At 39.7% G+C, this 21577-nt stretch overlaps 2 protein-coding genes across 13 annotated transcripts in view; one reads left to right on the forward strand and one right to left on the reverse strand.

The window, feature by feature from the left end:
* ppfia4 (PTPRF interacting protein alpha 4) overlaps window positions 1-4783 on the forward strand; it is a 270506-nt gene extending 265723 nt beyond the window's left edge. For 8 of the 12 annotated variants that reach the window (XM_061922616.1, XM_061922620.1, XM_061922622.1 and 5 more), the window contains 3 exons: window positions 67-253; window positions 817-915; window positions 3738-4783. In XM_061922616.1, coding sequence (XP_061778600.1) covers window positions 67-253; window positions 817-875 — 246 coding nt within the window. In that variant the 3' untranslated portion in view covers window positions 876-915; window positions 3738-4783. The remainder of the gene's footprint in view (window positions 1-66; window positions 254-816; window positions 916-3737) is intronic. The other 4 variants (XM_061922619.1, XM_061922621.1, XM_061922626.1 and 1 more) reach the window with 2 other exon arrangements.
* Window positions 4784-17890: 13107 nt separating this feature from the next.
* On the reverse strand, window positions 17891-19238 carry myog (myogenin). Its single transcript, XM_061922627.1, has 3 exons — window positions 18527-19238; window positions 18252-18351; window positions 17891-18142 (listed from the first exon to the last, which is right to left on the reverse strand). The coding sequence occupies exons 1-3, from the start codon at window positions 19052-19054 to the stop codon at window positions 18024-18026; spliced, it is 747 nt and encodes a 248-aa protein (XP_061778611.1). The 5' UTR covers window positions 19055-19238; the 3' UTR covers window positions 17891-18023.
* Window positions 19239-21577: the final 2339 nt, after the last annotated feature.

Consider the following 21577-nt stretch of genomic DNA (forward strand, 5'->3'; position numbering starts at 1 on the left):
ACCTGCTGCTCGCTCTGATTCACTTGACACGCGCACGCGTCCTCACTCGTCTGCTTGACCTCGCAGAGCGGAGATGACAAGTCCTTTCGACGCTCGCCGTCATGGCGAAAGAGGTTTCGGGCCCGAGAGGGTGGGGCGGGGCTGGGGATGATGGCGGGCTCCATGGAAACGCTGCCTGCTGGATTCCGCATGCCCTCCATGTCCTTGCCACCTTCCATGAACCTCTTGCCCAAGAAACAGCTCCAGCCTGAAGGTGCGGACTGACTACATCTCCCAAACATTGGACTTTTGTGCTTTAGCCTGTTCTAAACTTGACCAGGGGTGTCCAAACCACGGCCCGTGGGCCAAGTACGGCCCGCGTGTCTTCAGTTTGGCCCGCGAGGCCCACATGGTCACACACAACACAATCTGCTCGATATTATAAACTGGATATTATGAAAAATGTCAGAGCACAATACATAATTCAAAATTCCACATATTTAGAACCACTACAATGCATGATGGGAAAAACGCAAAACACTCTCTCCACACTTATCCATGTTTAGCGCATTTTAGCTTCTTGATTGTTTACAAAACTTAAAGAGGTTTTAACTGAAGTAAACATAATAGAAGTCGCACTTTCACATACTCTTAATATTCAATTATGTATGTGATATATAAATATTAAATTACATGCAGTAGGCTTTCGGCCCCCGGCCAATTGTGTTTCAGCCCAATGCGGTTTGCCCAGGTTAAAAGGTTCGGACACCCCTGCTCTAAACTTTGTGTCTACTAACTGCATGCTGTGTTCTCTCTTGCTCGCCACTCGGTGCCAAGCTCCGCCTCCGGCGTCACCGAGGCTCGACCCTTCTGCGGTGCGGACCTACTCATGCTAACTCCTTTCGGCTTACTAACAGGAAACCCTAATGCTAACAGGTAAGCTGGCTAAATGCCAACAAACCAACAAAACCAGCAAATACTTTTCCATTGACTTCTAGTCAGACAATATCTGCGTTTTTTAGTTTAAGAAACTATGTATATATCTGTATGTATAAATATATGTATATATATATATGTATATATATATATATATATATATATATATATATATATATATATATATATATATATATATATATAATGTATGTATATATATATATGCGTATATATGTATAAATGCATATACATGTGTGTGTATATATGCATATATAAGAGTATATATATACACATATGTGTATATATAGACATGTATATATACATATATATATGTATATATAGACATATACATATATACAGTATTGTATATAAATATATATGTGGATATACATATATATGTATCATATATATACATATATATACATATATGTGTATATATATATACATATATGTATATATACATATATATGTGTATATATGTATATATATTTATATATATATATATAAATATATATGTATATGCATATATAAACATATATATGTGTGTATATATATATATATATATATATATACCTAAAAATATACATATATATATATATATATATATATATATATATATATATATATATATATATATATATATATACACATACATATATATACATATATACACAAACCCCGTTTCCATGAGTTGGGAAATTATTTTAGATGTAAATATAAACGGAATACAATGATTTGCAAATCCTTTTCAACCAATATTAAATTGAATATGCTACAAAGACTACATATTTGATGTTCAAACTGATAAACATTTATTTTTATTTGCAAATATTCATTAACTTTAGAATTTGATGCCAGCAACACGTGTCAAAGAAGTTGGGAAAGGTGGCAATAGATACTGACAAAGTTGAGGAATTCTCATCAAACACTTATTTGGAACATCCCACAGGTGTGCAGGCTAATTGGGAACAGGTGGGTGCCATGATTGGCTATAAAAGCATCTTCCATGAAATACTCAGTTATTCAGAAACAAGGATTGGGAAACGGTCACCACTTTGTGAACAAATGCGTGAGAAAATTGTCAAACAGTTTAAGAACAACATTTCTTAACGGGCTATTGCAAGAAATTTAGGAATTTCACCATCTATGATCCGTAATACCATCAAAAGGTTCAGAGAATCTGGAGAAATCGCTGAACGTAAGCGATGATATAACATACCTTCATTCCCTCAGGCAGTACTGCATCAAAAAGCGACATGGGTGTGTAAAGGATATCACCACATGGGCTCAGGAACACTTCCGAAAACCACTGTCAGTAACTACAGTTGGTCGCTACATCTTTAAGTGCAAGTTTAAACTCTACTATGCAAAGTCAAAGCCATTTATCAACGACACCCAGAAACGCCGCTCGCTTGGCTGGGCCCGAGATCATCTAAGATGGACTGATGCAAAGTGGAAACGTTTTCTGTGGTCTGACGAGTCCACATTTCAAATTGTTTCTTGGAAACGGTGAACGTCATGGTATCCGGACCAAAGAGGAAAAGAACTATCAGCACTGTTCTTGGTGCAAAGTTCAAAAGCCAGCATCTGTGATGGTATGGGGGTGTATTCGTGCCCAAGGCATGGGTAACTTACACATCTGTGAAGGCACCATTAATGCTGAATGGTCCATACAGGTTTTGGAGCAACATATGTTGCCATCCAAGCAACGTTATCATGGATGCCCCTGCTTATTTCAGCAAGACAATGCCAAGCCACGTGTTACAACAGCGTGGCTTCATAGTGAAAGAGTGTGGGTACTAGACTGGCTTGCTTGTTGTCCAAACCTGTCTCCCATTGAAAATGTGTGGCGCATTATGAAGCGTAAAATACGACAGCGGAGACCCCGGACTGTTGAACGACTGAAGCTCTACATAAAACAAGAATGGGAAAGAATTCCACTTTCAAAGTTTCAACAATTAGTTTCCTTAGTTCCCAAACGTTTACTGAGTGTTGTTAAAAGAAAAGGTGATGGAACACAGTGGTGAACATGCCCTTTCCCAACTACATTGGAACGTGTTGCAGCCATGAAATTTTAAGTTTAATTATTATTTGCAAAAAAGAAAAAAAGTTTGAGTTTGAACATCAAATATCTTGTCTTTTTAGTGCATTCAATTAAAGGATTTGCAAATCATTGTATTCCGTTTATATTTACATCCAACACAATTTCCCAACTCATATGGAAACGGGGTTTGTATGTTTATGTGTATATGTCTTTATTATATATATATATATATATATATATATATATATATATATATATATATATATATATATATATATATAATAAAGACATATATACATATACATATATACATTAATTATTTATTTATTATTATTTTTTTTTTCTTCCTGTTCTACCTGTTATTTTTTTTCCTATGTTAATATTCATTTTAAATAAACAAACAAACGTTTTTTGTTTTTTTTGCTCTGCCGGCACGTCCGGTCAGGGCAGGCAGGTGAGGCGCATGGAAAAAAAACTAAACAAAAATCTGAATAATAGCCATAAAATAAATGTAGAGTTGAAAAGACATGCCAGGGTTTGCAGTACGCGCAAAATATCTGTCAAAATTGAAAGGAGGAATATATTTGGTCCGAAAAATAAGGATAGGACTATTAATTGTGCAACAGTGTAGGTTTTGACATTGATTAACAGAAGTCAAGCGTCATGAAAAACAACAAAGTAGTCATAAAAACTACATGTTGCTCACTAATAAGTATAGATAGAAAGTCAAATACAACAATGTAAAGAATGTAACGTTTAACCTTCTTTGTCTTTGCAGTGCATTCTCATTACCTATACGGACACATGCTCGCGGCCTTTTGAGGGTGACGTGCCAAAACTCGGAGAGCGTAGGCTCAGGGTGCCGGTGGGGGCCGGGCCTGTCTCCTGGCGTGGCCCCGCAGGCCTCCCCCTCGCACCTTTCTCCTCCTCCTCCTCCAGACACGTGCGATACAGAGGCCGAGTCTAACCTTTCGAACTCAAGGGGCTGCTCTCGCTGCGGTAGAGGAGACTCTCTCCGGTCTATCCCGGTCCAACCCAGTGCTCCCGGTCCCCTTCGTCCTTGTGATTTTTTTTTTTTGTGCTCCCAGGTCTACGGCTCGTCGTCTGCGTTTCCAACACGACACGTTACCCCCTCTATCGGTTATGCAAGGTACTACTCGATGTGTGTGTGTATATAAAATGGATGACTTATGTTTTTTATGAAGTATATATTGGAAATATATATGGAAAACGATATATTGGCCGTGTATTCAGTAGTGACTGTTCTCTCACTCTTTCCTTCTCTCCGTCGGACCTTAGTGCGTGTTTTGCTGTAAGTGGGCCTTGTTAGCGGGAGGCGCTCTCTTCACAGGTTCATGGGTCCAATTCTCTCTTTCCCTCCTTTCCTCTGTTGACGCCGCGTAGCCCCTCCCCCTTCCGTACCACACGATGTAGCCTTGGCAACACATGACGAGCCAATCATGGCGGCGCTCTGGACTCTGTAGCTCCTCTCCGACGCTGTGTTGGTCGTCGCAAACTGCTCCCGAGGACCCCTGTCCGGCCACCTCCATTTTAGTTGCCATGGCGACCTGCCAGCGAGAAGTCGGCCCCTTTTGGCCGCCCTCGTCTGTGAAAAGGCAGCAAAGTGCTAAATGGTTTTTTTTTTTTTTAACTGTTTTCCAAGGTGTCTATGAAGTGTAATGTGCTATGTGGCAGCTATGAGTACCGTGTCTTTATTCCAGGTGTGAAACAACGCTGACATATCAAGATTTGATTATTTGGCTATTTAAAAAACTGTACTGTATCCATGACACTATATAGACATGAGTAAAGCTCTTTTTTACAGATGGCGTGGTTTGTTTTACTCGCGGTTGCTGCTTTTACAGCGGAAGAGCGCCAAAGCCGAATAACTCGTGTGACGAGATGGAGAAAACACACCTTGACGCCCGACGCCGTCAGAAACCTCAGGTTAGTTTCTTGTGTCTGAAGCCAACCAGGGAAATTGTGATGATAACCATAGAAGTGTGCATTCAATAGCATTGGTGATTGTGAAAGTGAAATATGCGGCCCCAAGTCAGCTTTGTTGGAACTGAATGTGACGAGTCTCGGCTGGTGCACACGTTGATGTCACTCGGATCTTACTACCGGGGAGTATTTACTATCCACACAACGGGTATCCGTCCCGTTACTCTTTTAGGGGAGACCAATTCCCCAGGGTGAGTCACACCCGACTATTTGCTTACTCGTCAGTGAAGCAGCCCTTCACAGTAATCTTGACACAATGCCTTGAGTTGACCGCTTATTTACAACTAATATGTAATGGCTCAGCCTTCCCGGTAAGGTTTATTCAGGTGTACTGGAGAGGAGGCTACGCCGGATAGTCGAACCTCGGATTCAGGAGGAACAGTGTGATTTTCGTCCTGGTCGTGGAACTGTGGACCAGCTCTATACTCTCGGCAGGGTTCTTGAGGGTGCATGGGAGTTTGCCCAACCAGTTTACATGTGCTTTGTGGACTTGGAGAAGGCATTCGACCGTGTCCCTCGGGAAGTCCTGTGGGGAGTGCTCAGAGAGTATGGGGTACCGGACTGTCTTATTGTGGCGGTCAGTTCCCTGTATGATCAGTGCCAGAGCTTGGTCCGCATTGCAGGCAGTAAGTCGGACACGTTTCCAGTGAGGGTTGGACTCCGCCAAGGCTGTCCTTTGTCACCGATTCTGTTCATAACTTTCATGGACAGAATTTTTAGGCGCAGTCAAGGCGATAAGGGGTTTCGGTTTGATCGCTGTGGGATTAGGTCTCTACTTTTTGCAGATGATGTGGTCATGATGGCTTCATCTGGCTGGGATCTTCAGCTCTCACTGGATCGGTTTGCAGCTGAGTGTGAAGCGACCAGAATGAGAATCAGCACCTCCAAGTCCGAGTCCATGGTTCTCTCCCGGAAAAGGGTGGAGTGCCTTCTCCGGGTTGGGGTGGAGACCCTGCCCCAAGTGGAGGAGTTCAAGTACCTAGGAGTCTTGTTCACGAGTGGGGGAAGAGTGGATCGTGAGATCGACAGGCGGATCGGTGCGGCGTCTTCAGGAATGCGGACGTTGTATCGATCCGTTGTGGTGAAGAAGGAGCTGAGCCGGAAGGCAAAGCTCTCAATTTACCAGTCGATCTACGTTCCCATCCTCACCTATGGTCATGAGCTTTGGGTCATGACCGAAAGGATAAGATCACGGGTACAAGCGGCCGAAATGAGTTTCCTTCGCCGGGTGGCGGGGCTCTCCCTTAGAGATAGGGTGAGAAGCTCTGCCATCCGGGAGGAACTCAAAGTAAAGCCGCTCCTCCTCCACATCGAGAGGAGCCAGATGAGGTGGCTCGGGCATATGGTCAGGATGCCACCCGAACGCCTCCCTAGGGAGGTGTTTAGGGCACGTCCAACCGGTAGGAGGCCACGGGTAAGACCCAGGACACGTTGGGAAGACTATGTCTCCCGGCTGGCCTGGGGACGCCTCGAGATCCATCCGGGAAGACCTAGACGAAGTGGCTGGGGAGAGGGAAGTCTGGGCTTCCCTGCTTAGGCTGCTTCCCTGCTTAGGCTGCTGCCCTTGCGACCCGACCTCGGATAAGCGGAAGATGATGGATGGATGGATGGATGTAATGGCGGACAGGATAAAAATGCAACCAATCTATCAAAATCACTACTCCGTGTCTGGGGTATGAAACAGTGTTTGACTTACAGACTTCGGGAAAGACTCCTAATGCGGATTTTAGAAAAAAGGCTCTGCTAACCTTAATTTATGTTGGCCGAGTGAGTCTGTCCGGAAGATTGTAAGATACGTCCAATTTTCAGCGTGTCATCCAGGACGAAGCCCCTAATTGTTGCGTGTGACTAGGCGTTCCTCTGCTAGGAATTTAAACTGCCGGTCTTCTCCCAAATTATTTTCGATGACACATAAGCTGATTCCCAATGAATCCCAGACAATGAGTAGGATGTATGATACTTTATTCCAAAGCTTTGGAGAGACCAATCTAGATACAACCTTTCGATAGCATTCCCCAAATTGATCTAAACATCTTAAGGAAACGCTGTCTTTTTCACTACCTTGCTCGTCCTCACCCTTCAGACCGAATACCCAAGCCTATTGTTTCTCCTCAGCTGGACACAGGAAAAAATAAGAAGGGGAGTACATTTCCTCCTCATATTCATACAGCCAAGGTTAACTTGCAGTGTACCTGCAGACAAACACAAAGAGAATAAATGGAAGAACACTAGCTGTTATAAAATATGGATATATGTAGATATCTATCTCTGTCAATAACCATAGAATTGTGCATTCAATAGCATTGGTGATTGTGAAAGTGAAATATGCAGCCCCAAGCCATCTTTGTTGGAACTGAATGTGACGAGGCTCGGCTGGTGCACACATTAATGTCACTCGGATCTTACAACCGGGGAGTATTTACTATCCACACAACGGGTATCCGTCCCGTTACTCTTTTAGGGGAGACCAATTCCCCAGGGTGAGTCACACCCGACTATTTGCTTACTCGTCAGTGAAGCAGCCTGTCGCGGTAATCTTGACACAATGCCTTGAGTTGAACACTTATTTACAACTAATATGTCATGGCGGACAAGGTAAAAATGCAACCAATCCATTAAAATCACTACTCCGTGTCTGGGGTATAAACCAGTGTTTGAGGGGCGGCATGGCATAGTGAGTAGAGCGGCCGTGCCAGAAACCTGAGGGTTGCAGGTTCGCTTCCCACTTATTGACATCCAAATCGCTGCCGTCGTGTCCCTGGGCAGGACACTTCACCCTTGCCCCCGGTGCCGCTCACACTGGTGAATGAATGATGAATGAATGATTGGTGGTGGTCGGAAGGTCCGTAGGCGCAAACTGGCAGGCACGCTTCCGTCAGTCTACCCCAGGGCAGCTGTGGCTACAAATGTAGCTTACCACCACCAGGTGTGAATAAATGATGGGTTCCCACTTCTCTGTGAGCGCTTTGAGTATGTAACAATAGAAAAGCGCGATATAAATCTAATCCATTATTATTATTATTATGACTTACAGACTTCGGGACAGACTCCTAATGTGGATTTTAGAAAAAAGGCTCTGCTTACCTTAATTAATGTTGGCAAAGTGAGTCTGTCCGGAAGATTGCAAGATGAGTCCCAGGACGAAGCCCCCAATTGTTGCGTTCGACCAGGCGTTCCTCTGCTGGGAATTTAAACTGCCGGTCTTCTCCCAAGTTCTTTTCAATGACACATAAGCTGATTCCCAATGAATCCCATACAATGAGAAGGATATATAGTACTTTATTCCAGGGGTCACCAACCTTTTTGAAACCAAGAGCTACTTCTTGGGTACTGATTAATGCGAAGGGCTACCAGTTTGATACACACTTGAAAAAATTGCCAGAAATAGCCAATTTGCTCAATTTACCTTTAATAAATAAATAAATAAATATATATATATATATATATCTATATATATATATATATATATATATATATATATATATATATACATATATATATATATATGTATATATATATATATATATATATATAAAAACATGGGTATTTCTGTCTGTCATTCCGTCGTACATTTTTTTTCCATTTACGAAAGGTTTTTTGTTGAGAATAAATGATGAAAAAAAACACTTAATTGAACGGTTTAAAAGAGGAGAAAACGGGAAAAAAATGAAAATTAAATTTTGAAGCATAGTTTATCTTCAATTTAGACTCTTTGAAATCCAAAATTCAACCGAAAAAAAGAAAAGAAAAACTAGCTAATTCAAATCTTTTGGAAAAAATTTAAAAAAGAATTTATGGAACATCATTAGTAATTTTTCCTGATTAAGATTAATTTTAGAATTTTGATGACATGTTTTAAATAGGTTAAAATCCAATCTGCACTTTGCTAGAATATATAACAATTTGGACCAAGCTATGTTTCTAACAAAGACAAATCATTATTTCTTCTAGATTTTCCAGAACAAAACATTTAAAAGAAATTCAAAATAAATTGAATTAAGATTTAAATTTGATTCTAATGATTTTCTAGATTTGCCAGAATATTTTTTTTTATTTTAATCATAAGTTTGAAGAAATATTTCAAAAATATTCTTCATCGAAAAAACAGAAGCTAAAATGAAGAATACAATTAAAATGTATTTATTATTCTTTACAATAAAAAATAATACATTTACTTGAACATTGATTTAAATTGTCAGGAAAGAAGAGGAAGTAATTTAAAAGGTAAAAAGGTATATGTGTTTAAAAATCCTAAAATCATTTTTAAGGTTGTATTTTTTCTCAAAAATTTTCTTTCTGAAAGTTATAAGAAGCAAAGTAAAAAAATAAATGAATTCATTTAAACAAATGAAGTCTTTAAAATATTTTCTTAGATTTTCAAATTCTATTTGAGTTTTGTCTCTCTTAGAATTAAAAATGTCGAGCAAAGCGAGACTAGCTTGCTAGTAAATAAATACAATTAAGAAAATAGAGGCAGCTCACTGGTAAGTGCTGCTATTTGAGCTATTTTTAGAACAGGCCAGCGGGCGACTCATCTGGTCCTTACGGGCGACCTGGTGCCTGCGGGCACTGCATTGGTGACCCCTGCTTTACTCCAAAGCTTTGGAGAGACCAATCTAGATACAACCTTTCGATAGCATTCCCCAAATTGATCTAAACATCTTAAGGAAACGCTGTCTTTTTCACTACCTTGCTCGCCCCCACTTTTCAGACCGAATACGCAAGCCTATTGTTTCTCCTCAGCTGGACACAGGAAAAGATAAAAAGGGGAGTACATCTCCTCTTCATATTCCTACAGCCAAGGTTAACTTGCAGTTTACCTGCAGACAAACACAAAGAGAATAAATGGAAGAACACTAGCTGTTATAAAATATGAATATATGTAGATATCTATCTCCGTCAATAACCATAGAATTGTGCATTCAATAGCACTGGTGATTGTGAAAGTGAAATATGCGGCCCCAAGTCAGCTTTGTTGGAACTGAATGTGAGGAGGCTCGCCGCCTGGTCACAAGTGGTAATGTCCTCCTGCATGTTCAACAAAAGTTAATGGTGAGTACGCAAATACTTTTTTTTTACTTTTGATATACAGTTTAGTTTAGTCTTTATTTGAAGGAACAATGCACAGAAACATTAAGTTCAAAGACAATATATGTTCTGTACCAGATGATAGCTAAATAGCTCATTTCCATCTGCAGTCTCTGGCTACCTAAATTAAAGGGATACAAAAATCATGCAATAAAATTATGACAATAAAAACATACCATATCATGTAATCCAGGGGTGTCCAAAGTGCCCGCAGCTAATTGTTTTATTAAAATTAATTTTTCAAAAAAAAGTAGAATGAGGTGAAATCTAACGGGAAAAAGTTGCAATGTTGTCACAAAGCTGCCATGCAGGCTGTTTGTTTTTATTTAGTTTGCTCTTATTGCCAATGCTAAAAAAAAAAAAGAGTATTTTTTTATACAATGTATATATCTATATATAATGAATTATTGACCTATTCAAGGCTCCAATTACTTCAAATATTTCACTTTAAAATGTTTTATGTGGAAAATTTTATGTGCATATACTGTATGGTTGCCCTATAAAAACAGTGTTTTCTTTGACAAAAGAGCATAAAACCAACAAAATAATAGTTCAAACGTAAAATCGACAGATATATCTGAAGTTGATCTCGTAACTTAAGTGTTGAAAGTAAAACAAATAATCAAAATGTATCCCTTTTTGAGTGGGGGAGCTTTTGGATCCCAAAGATATTTAGTTGGATTTTATTTATTCTTTCACTGTGATTACTCAGAAATAATAATGCATTTAAATCAATGGTGAATGCCTTATTGATCTTTTTAGGACTCCAATTACTTCAGATCAAACATTGCTTTCTGAACGTTTTGGGCCATAGGGGAAATACTGCATATACCATTTTTGCTATAAAAAACAAAGTTGTCTTTGACTGAAAAGGCACAAAACCTTTTTTTTAACTTTATATCAACCTGAAGTTGATATAGAGATTTATTGTAAGCGTTGGATAAAAAATGAAAATAATTTGACTTATTTTTAACATGTTAATGAGAGAGACCCTTTATGGTCCCTGGGAGTCCTTAAGGTGAAAAAAAAAAGAAAAAAGAATCCATACATTTTGTTATGGTTTGAAAATGAAAAAAAAACAAAAAGGCCCCTGCATGCTTTAATTTTTCCGTGTTTGGCCCTCAGTGGAAAAAGTTTGGACACCCCTGATGTAATCAAATTAATAAAAGAAAAGAGGTTGTTCCATTCCTTTATGGCGTTATATTAAAAGGTTGATTGTTTTACATCTGGGTATGCTACACTGCCCCCTGGTGGACGCTCGTGTGTTTCTCGTTGTCACAGCAGATGTAAACTGGACAAAGTGCTTAAGTGGCGCTGGTGCAGTGTTATTTAGGATTCGATGGGACATTCGTATTGGTGCTAATCTTTGAATGTTATCTAAGTTTATATTTTTGGAGAACTACACATGTTGTGGTTTGCGGTCAAGGATTTTGAGCGATTGTTTGTGCAAAGTTTCCAATGGCCTCAGTGTAATTTTGCTTGCCTGCGACCAACATGTTACAATAATAAAAACGAGACATAATCATTTCATTAAAATAAGTTTGAGCTTCCTCCAGTTAATTTTGTTGTACACTTAAAAAAAACAAAACGAGTGAAGTTGGCACATTGTGTAAATAAAAACAGAATACAATAATTTGCAAATCATTTTCAACTTATATTCAATTGAATAGACTGCAAAGACCAGATAGTTAACGTTCGAACTGGAAAACCGCGTTATTTTTTGCAAATATTAGCTCATTTGGAATTTGATGCTTGCAACATGTTTCAGAAAAAGCTGGCACAAGTGGTAAAAAAGACTGAGAAAGTTGAGGAGTGCTCATCAAACACTTATTTGGAACATCCCACAGGTGAATTGTCTAATTGGGAACAGGTGGGTTCCATGAAATGCTCAGTCATTCACAAACAAGGATGGGGCGAGGGTCACCACCTTAAAAACAAATTAGGACTTTAGGGATTTCACCATCTAGGGTACGTAATATCATCAAAATGTTTAGAGAATCTGTAGAAATCACTACAAAACAGATATTATGGATCTGCGATCCCTCAGCAGGTACTGCATCAAAAAGCGACAGTGTGTAGAGGATATCACCACATGGTCTCAGGAAAACTTCATAAAACCACTGTCAGTAATTACAGTTGTAAGTGCAAGTTAAAACTCTACTATGCATAGCGAAAGCCATTTATCAACAACACCCAGAAACGCCGCCAGCTTTGCTGGGCCTGAGCTCATTTAAGATGGAATGATGCAAAGTGGAAGTGGTCTGATGAGTCCACATTTCAAATTGTTTTGGGAAACTGTGGACGTTGTGTCTTCTGGAACAAAGAGGAAAAGAACCATCCGGAACCAACTTTTTTTGCAATGTGTTACTGCCATTAAATTTTAAGTTAATCATTATTTGCAAAGAAAAAAATAATAATACGTTTCTCAGTTCAAACATTAAATATCCTGTATTTGCACTCTATTCAAATAAATATACGTTGAAAAGGATTTTCAAATCTTTTATTCTGTTTTTATTTCGGAATTACACAACGTGCCAACTTCATTGGTTTTGGGATTTGTATATGAAGTAAAGAATATCAACAGTGTGGCATTTTTTATCAACAGTGTGGCATTATATTATATATGTATGTATGTATGTATATATACAGTATATATATATATGTGTATGTATATATATATATATATATGTATATATATGTATGTAGGTATGTATATATGTATGTGTATATAAATATATATATATATATATGTATGCATATATATATATGTTTATGTGTATGTATGTGTTTTATATATATATGTATATGTATGTATATATATATACTTATATGTGTATGTGTATATTTTTATATTTATGTGTATATAAATATGTATGTGTGTATGTATATATATATATATGTATATATATATATATGTGTGTGTGTATATATGTATGTATGTGTTATATATATATGTGTATGTATGTATGTATATAGTTATGTATATATACATATATGTGTATGTATGTATATATATATAGTTATGTATATATCCATATATGTATATGTGTATGTATGTATATATGTATGTATTTATGTATATATGTATTTATATATGTATATTTTTATGTATATATATATATGTATGTATACATATATATATGTGTGTATATATGTGTGTATATTTTATATATACATATATGTGAGTGTGTATACATACAATATGTGTATACATATATATATATGTATATATATATATATATATATATATATATATATATATATATATATATATATATATATATATATATATATATATATATATATATATATATATATATATATATATATATATATATATATATACATACACATAGTACAGGCCAAAAGTTTGGACACACCTTCTCATTCAATGCGTTTTCTTTATTTTCATGACTATTTACATTGTAGATTGTCACTGAAGGCATCAAAACTATGATTGAACACATGTGTACTTAACAAAAAAAAGGTGAAATAACTGAAAACATGTTTTATATTCTAGTTTCTTTAAAATAGCCACTATTTGCTCTGATTACTGCTTTGCATACTCTTGGCATTATCTCAATGAGCTTCAAGCACACCTGTTAAGTGAAAACCATTTCAGGTGACTACCGCTTGAAGCTCATCGAAAGAATGCTTAGAGTGTGCAAAGCAGTAATCAGAGCAAAGGGTGTTTTATTTTATTTTAAAAACTAGAATATAAAACATGTTTTGTTTTTACGTATGTGTGTTTTTATGTACATATATTTAAGAATCTGCTGCAAAAATGTCACTCAAGTGTTTTAACTGAAGTCACTGTTGCAACAAGTTGAATATCCTAAATGATGATAAAAAGAGGACCTAAAATGGAACCTTGAGGAACACTACTGGTATAACAGAAGAAGTTGAACAAATGACTACTGACTGCATCTGAAGTAAACAAGCTAGAGCAACACCTTACTGACATAAATCACATTCCCAAAAAAAAGTGTAACTCCCAAAAGGAGAGTACTTAAAGGGGTGCCTTGAGGAACGCCTCAGTTATATAAATCATAAGGTTTGTTCCCAGTGTTCCATGTTTGCTAGCAAGGTTAACAAGTCAATGCAAATATGTTCCATTGTGTTTGCAGCGGTCCAAGTTTTATATGCAACAGGAGCACTCTACTGTGTTTAGGAATGTGCGGCAAAAATGTTTGTCTCCCAAGTTTTTAGCTGAACTAATTTTGGAAAATATCGAATCGATTTAGAATCGGAATAAATAAGAAGAGCAATTTGGATGAGAATTAAAGGCCTACTGAAATGAGATTTTCTTATTTAAACGGGAATAGCAGGTCCATTCTATGTGTAATACTTGATCATTTTGCGATATTGCCATATTTTTGCTGAAAGGATTTAGTAGAGAACATCCATGATAAAGTTTGCAACTTTTGGTCGCTAATGAAAAAGCCTTGCCTGTACCGGAAGTCGTAGGCAATGACATCACCCGTGTGAGGCCTCCTCACATCCTCACATTGTTTATAATGGGAGCCTCCAACAAAAACAGCTATTCGGACCGAGAAAACGACAATCTCCCCATTAATTTGAGTGAGGATGAAAGATTTATGGCTGAGGATATTGATAGCTAAGGACTAGAAAAAAAATTTAAAAAAATAAAGTAAGAAAAAAAGGGGGGGGGGGATTGCATTGTGAGCAATTCAGATGTTTTTAGACACATTTACAAGGATAATTCTGGAAGATCCCTTATCTGCTTATTGTTTTAATAGTGAAGTGAATTATATATATATAGCGCTTTTCTCTAGTGACTCAAAGCGCTTTACATAGTGAAACCCAATATCTAAGTTACATTTAAACCAGTGTGGGTGGCACTGGGAGCAGGTGGGTAAAGTGTCTTGCCCAAGAACACAACGGCAGTGACTAGGATGGCGGAAGCGGGAATCGAACCTGCAACCCTCAAGTTGCTGGCATGGCCGCTCTACCAACCGAGCTATGCCGCCCCATAGTGTTTTAGTGAGATTTTAAAGATTGTAAAGACATACCTCGAGGTCGGATGGCTGCGGTGAACACAAAATGTGTCTCAGAGGGAAGCCGAGGAGCCAAGCTCACAGCTGCCTTTTTTGACATGACAGCTGCTGCAGGACGACGAATAATCCATTGATGTCTCCGGTAAGATATATATCACAATTTCCCCATCCAAAAACATGCTGGTTGACATAGAGAAAAAATGTTCCCTTGACCGCTCCGCTTCACAACAAACAAGGAAACACCGGCTGTGTCTCGGTGCTAAAGACAGCTGCAATCCACCGCTTTCCACCAACAGCATTGTTCTTTATAGTCTCCATTATTAAATTAACAAATTGCAAAAGATTCAGCAACACAGATGTCCATAATACTGTGTAATTACGCCATGAACAGAGACGACTTTTAGCCTTGTTTAGTGCAGCGCTAATATTTCCTTACAGTTCGTGACGTCACGCGTACGCGTCATCATTCCGCGACGTTTTCAACAAGAAACTCGCGGGAAATTTAAAATTGCAATTTAGTAAGCTAAAAAGGCCGTATTAATATTTAATATTTCATCATTGATATATAAACTCTCAGACTGCGTGATCGGTAGTAGTGGGTTTCAGTAGGCCTTTAAAGGGGAACATTATCACCAGACCAATGTAAGCGTCAATATATACCTTGATGTTGCAGAAAAAAGACCATATATTTTTTTAACCGATTTCCGAACTCTAAATGGGTGAATTTTGGCGAATTAAACGCCTTTCTATTATTCGAACTCGGCGCGATGACGTTGTGACGTCACATAGGTAGTCAACCCCCCATTTTCTCAAACACATTACAAACACCAAGTCAAATCAACTCTGTTATTTTCCGTTTTTTCGACTGTTTTCCATACCTTTGAGATATCATGCCTCGTCGGTGTGTTGTCAGAGGGTGTAACAACACGATCAGGGACGGATTCAAGTTGTCTTACGTGGAGTGTGCATCGATTAGTACGGAATGCTAATCGATGCTAACATGCTATTTATGCTAGCTGTATGTACATTTATAGCTATATTTGCATCCAGCCTTTCCATACTCCCACATTTAATGCCAAACAAACACTTACCAATCGACGGATTTAAGTGGCTCCACTGTCACAAGATGCGAAAGTCCTGATCGTTTGGTCTGCACATTTTACCGGCGATGCTAATGCAGACATGGCACAGAGATGTATGGATATCCTGCAAATGCATTTCCAACGATAAAGTCAACAAAAACACAAAGGTGAATTTTGTTGATGTTACTGACTTATGTGCTTATCAGACATATTTGGTCGCGGCATAACTGCCAGCTAATCGATGCTAACATGCTATTTAGGCTAGATGTATGTACATTTGTAACTATATTTGCATCCAGCATTTCCCTCCACCCACATTTATTGCTAAACAAACACTTACCAATCGACGGATTTAAGTTGCTCTTGCACATTTTACCGGCGATGCTAAGGCAGACATGGCACAGAGTTGTATGGATATCCTGCAGATGCATTTCCAACGATAAAGTGAACGAAATCACAAAGGTGAGTTTTGTTGATGTTATTGACTAATGTGCTAATCAGACATATTTGGTTGCGGCATAACAGCCAGCTAATCGATGCTAACATGCTATTTAGGCTAGCTGTATGTACATTTTTAGCTATATTTGCATCCAGCGTTTCCCTCCACCCACATTTAATGCCAAACAAACACTTACCAATCGACGGATTTAAGTTGCTCCTGCACATTTTACCGGCGATGCTAAGGCAGACATGGCACAGAGATGTATGGATATCCTGCGACACTCAATCAATGGTTAGAAGGCGATCGCCGAATAGCTTCAATAGCTATTCGCTCAATAGCTTCAGTTTCTTCTTCAATTTCATTTTATCTATCTGCCTCCATACTCCAACCATCCGTTTCAATACATGCGCAATCTGTTGAATCGCTTAAACCGCTGAAATCCGAGTCTGAATCTGAGCTATCCTCTATGTTTGTATTGGCATCACTGGATGACGTCACAGGAAATTGGACGGTGGCTCATAGATAGCGAAAATCAGGCACTTTAAAGCCTTTTTTCGGGATATTCCATGATGGGTAAAATTTTGAAAAAAACTTAGAAAAATAAAATAAGCCACTGGAAACTGATTTTTATTGGTTTTAACACTTCTGAAATTGTGATAATGTTCCCCTTTAAATAGAATGTCAGTTAAAAATGATAAAATGTTACTAATAACGTTGCTTGTGCACTTCATAAAAGGTTTGTCATCATACCAAATCCCTCATAATTAGACTGATTAACCAGATTTGTATTATTTACAATATCATTATTTTTGTCAAATTTCAATTCATCCTGGAACAGATTGTGCTTGACCTTCCACTGACTCAACAAATACTCCAGACATCGTACTGAAAATGGTCTTTATTGCAAGGACTGGTCAGGAAATATCACATTTCCAAACATCTACAAATACACAACAATCTTAATTATAAAAGTTAACAATAAGTTAGCAAAAAAAAAAAGAAAAAACAATACAAAATAAGCTGGCAAAACCACTCTGTAGAAAAAGGGAACGTATTTACATCACTAGCATCGGTAACCGGTTTAACATTTAAGCAGATCTTGGTCAAAACTGCCGTGGTCACATGTTGGCCCCACAAATACTCTCATGGTTCTTTTGTTGTTTGCATCAAAAACACACACAAAACTAGAATGATAGATCAGGGAAAGGTTTCGGAAAAGAGGAAAGCTTAAATTAAGTAAGGAGAGAAACGAGGCCCTTGTTCATGCAACGATTGGACTGTGGCTTTAAGGCGGGGAATAAAGGAAATAAGGCCGAAGGTGGAATTCATTCGTTACTGTCAGAGTAAATGGTGATTGAAATATGAAAAAATCAGCCTGCTTTTTGTCTTGAGGGACGGCGTGTTTCCTCTCGGTCCGCTTTGAGAAAGTTTTATTTGGGAATGTCCACGGGAAAGGGCAGGGATCCGTCTGCTGCCGCCATGCTGTCCACGATGGAGCTCAGGGCCTGGATGTCGGCGTGCTCCGGAGAGTCGGCGGCACTTAGGAGCTCTGCAGAGAGTCCCACAAAAGTGAGTGATCATGCACTTTGTGTGTTTGTGTGTGTGTGTGTTTTCTGGCTTTGTGGGGACTCCAATCTGTCATGGACTTCTGAACTCACCCTCGCTGCTGTAGCTTTGCGTGCACTGCTCCGGTGTGCTACTCCACTCTGGACTACTGCAGCAGGTGCTGCCCGAACTGGGCTCGCTTGACGAGGACACCTGTTGCCATGGAGACGCACACAAGCAGAAGTTGCTGTCAGTCACCGGCACACCACACACACACACACACACAAGACCCCCCACACTGAGGATCGTAAACCTCATTTTATGTAATGATCCACTTTCTGCTGCGGTTGGCCTTAGCTTAGTGTTTGGACCATTTAAACTGACTCACTCTGGGTTGGTTCTGTCCGGCCCGGTAGTGGAGTCCCTGCTGCCCCATGTCCGTGTCCTGCTGGTTGAAGGAGGACACCAAAGCCTGAAGCCTTTCAATGTACTGAATGGCGCTCCTCAAGATCTCCACCTTGGGCAGCCTCTGGTTGGGGTTCATCAGAGTGCTTCTCTTCAGGGCGTCAAAAGCCTCGTTGACCTTCTTCAGGCGCCTCTTTTCCCTCAGCGTGGCCGCTCTCCGGCGGTCCATGGTCACCGTCTTGCGTTTGCACAGCTTGCAGGCCCACGGCAGGCACTGTCCCGGGCAGTGGGGCTCGGAGTGCGGCGACAGGCCGGACGGTGAGGGTTTGTCCTCGGGTGGCGCCGATCCGACACCTCCGGGCAGACTCCCGCACAGGCCCATCATGGAGTTCCTGTCCTGGTAGGCAACTTGGTCGTACCCCCCCGGCAGGCGAGTTGGGAAGTAGTTATCCCCTCCTTCATAAAAGCGTTGGTCTGGGAAGAAGTAAGGGTTGGTCTCGAAAAGCTCCATCTTGTGTTGTGTGCGCGAGGTTACAGAAGATCCCTTGCCTCCCCTTCGGAGCTGCTATATCAAACACTCCCTTCAAGTCCCTGGACGTGTGTGTGTCAGAGTGGACGCGCGTGTGCCTTGCCTTCGTCCTTGGCCTGCGTTTGTGACGAGTGGAAGACGTGTGGTGAACAACTGGTGTGGAGCAACTGTAGGCTGGCATTTAAACCCTGCACTGCTGCAGGATCACTGGGTTAAATTTAGCACGAGCCCCCAGAAACCTGACACGACGTTTAGCTGTTGCTGCACATCTACACAACGTATCTCAGTCGGGCCCTGATCTCTGGAGCTTTCACGGCCCGTCCGTGTGTACCGTGCGTGTGTGAGTGGGGTCTTTGTGCTCGCGTGTGCCTCGGGAGCCTGGCGTATGATCGGGTTGCTGAGGAAATGAGAAAGATAACCGCGCATCAAAGATGTCCGTCTTAATGAGCTAATCCCGGCCTGGCGTTGCCATCCATGGCGCTATACATGAAGTTAAGGACAGACGGCCTGGAAGCAGCTGGCATGTCTACCGATGATATGCAACGACAATTGAGTTGTTGGGCTCGTAGTTGTTTATAGAAAGGAAATGAGGCCGGGACTGTTTGTTGTTGACCTGTAACTAGGTCACAGATTAAAGTCGAACCAAGATTTACTAATTAAATTAGTTCTTGAACATGGTTCGTAAACCCTGAAGTTTGTATAGTGAAGCAGACTTCCCCATAACCCCGAATTTCCACTGAATCTGAAATGGCCGCCAAACGGCCCACGCCCCCGTTTTTACTCTAGTCGATGTGTTTAAAGATAGGAAATGACCGTTTGTTGATGACCTTCAACTAGGTCAAAGATTAAAGTGGAACCTAAATTTACAAACTAAATAGGTTCTTGAACATGGTTTGTAAACCCTGAAGTTTGTACAGTGAGGCAGAGTTCCCCATAACACAGAATTTTCATTGAATCTGAAACGGCCGCCGACCGGTGCACGCCCCCGTTTTTATTCAAGTGAATGTGTTTATACAATGGAAACTCTTTTTTGTTGATCTTCAACTAAGTCACAGATTAAAGTGGAACCTAGATTTATTAACTAAATTGGTTCATGAACATGGTTTGTAAACCCTAAAGTTTGTACAGTGAGGCAGAGTTCCCTTAACGCAGAATTTCCACTGAATCTGAAACGGCCGCTGACTGGCACACGCTCCCGTTTTTATTGTACTGAATGTGTTTATATAATAAAAACTTTTTGTTGTTGACCTTCAACTAGGTCACTAATTAAAGTGGAACCTAGATTTACAAACTAAATTGGTTCATGAACATGGTTTGTAAACCCTAAAGTTTGTACAGTGAGGCAGTGTTCCCCATAACCCAGAATTTACACTGAATCAGAAACGGCCGCCGACCGGCACACGCCCCCGTTTTTATTCTGGTGATTGTGTTTATAGAATGTAAACTCTTTTTTGTTGACCTTCAACTAAGTCACAGATTAAAGTGGAACCTAGATTTATTAACTAAATTGGTTCATGAACATGGTTTGTAAACCCTAAAGTTTGTACTGTGAGGCAGAGTTCTCCATAACCCAGAATTTCCACTGAATCAGAAACGGCCGCCGATCGGCACACGTCGCCGTTTTTATTCTAGTCAATGTGTTTATAGAATCGAAATAGGAACTGTTTGTTCCTGACCTATAACTTGGTCACAGATTAAAGTCAAACCTAGATTTACAAACTATATTGGTTTTTGAACATGGTTTGTAAACCCTAAAGTTTGTACAGTGAGGCAGAGTTCCCTTAACGCAGACTTTCCACTGAATCCGAAACGGCCGCTGACTGGCACACGCCCCTGTTTTTATTCTAGTGAATGTGTTTATAGAGTGGAAACTCTTTTTTGTTGACCTTCAACTAAGTCACGGATTAAAGTGGAACCTAGATTTACGAAATAAATTGGTTTATGAACATGGTTTGTAAACCCTTATAGGAGAACATTATCACCAGACCTATGTAAGCGTCAATATATACCTTGAAGTTGCAGAAAAAAACCCATAATTTTTTTCAACCGATTTTCGAACTCTAAATGGGTGAATTTTGGCGAATTAAATGCCTTTCTATTTATCGCTCTCGGAGCGATGACGTCAGAACGTGGCGTCAGAACGTGGCGTCAGAACGTGACGTCACCTAGGTAGTCAACGCCATTTTCACCACCACATTACACGCAGCAAGTCAAATCAGCTCTGTTATTTTCCGTTTTTTCGATTGTTTTCCGGTACCTTGGAGACATCATGCCTCGTCGGTGTGTTGTCGGAGGGTGTGACAACACGATCAGGGACGGATTCAAGTTGATTCACGTAGAATGTGTATCGATTAGCACGGCATGCTAATCGATGCTAACATGCTATTTAGGCTAGCTGTATGTACATATTGCATTGTTATGCCTCATTTGTAGCTATATTTGCATCTAGGCTTTCCCTCCATCCACATTTAATGCCAAACAAACACATACCAATCGACGGATTTA

This window comes from Nerophis ophidion, linkage group LG16, assembly GCF_033978795.1.
Source record: "Nerophis ophidion isolate RoL-2023_Sa linkage group LG16, RoL_Noph_v1.0, whole genome shotgun sequence".
In the NCBI taxonomy this organism is placed as follows: Eukaryota; Metazoa; Chordata; class Actinopteri; order Syngnathiformes; family Syngnathidae; genus Nerophis; species Nerophis ophidion.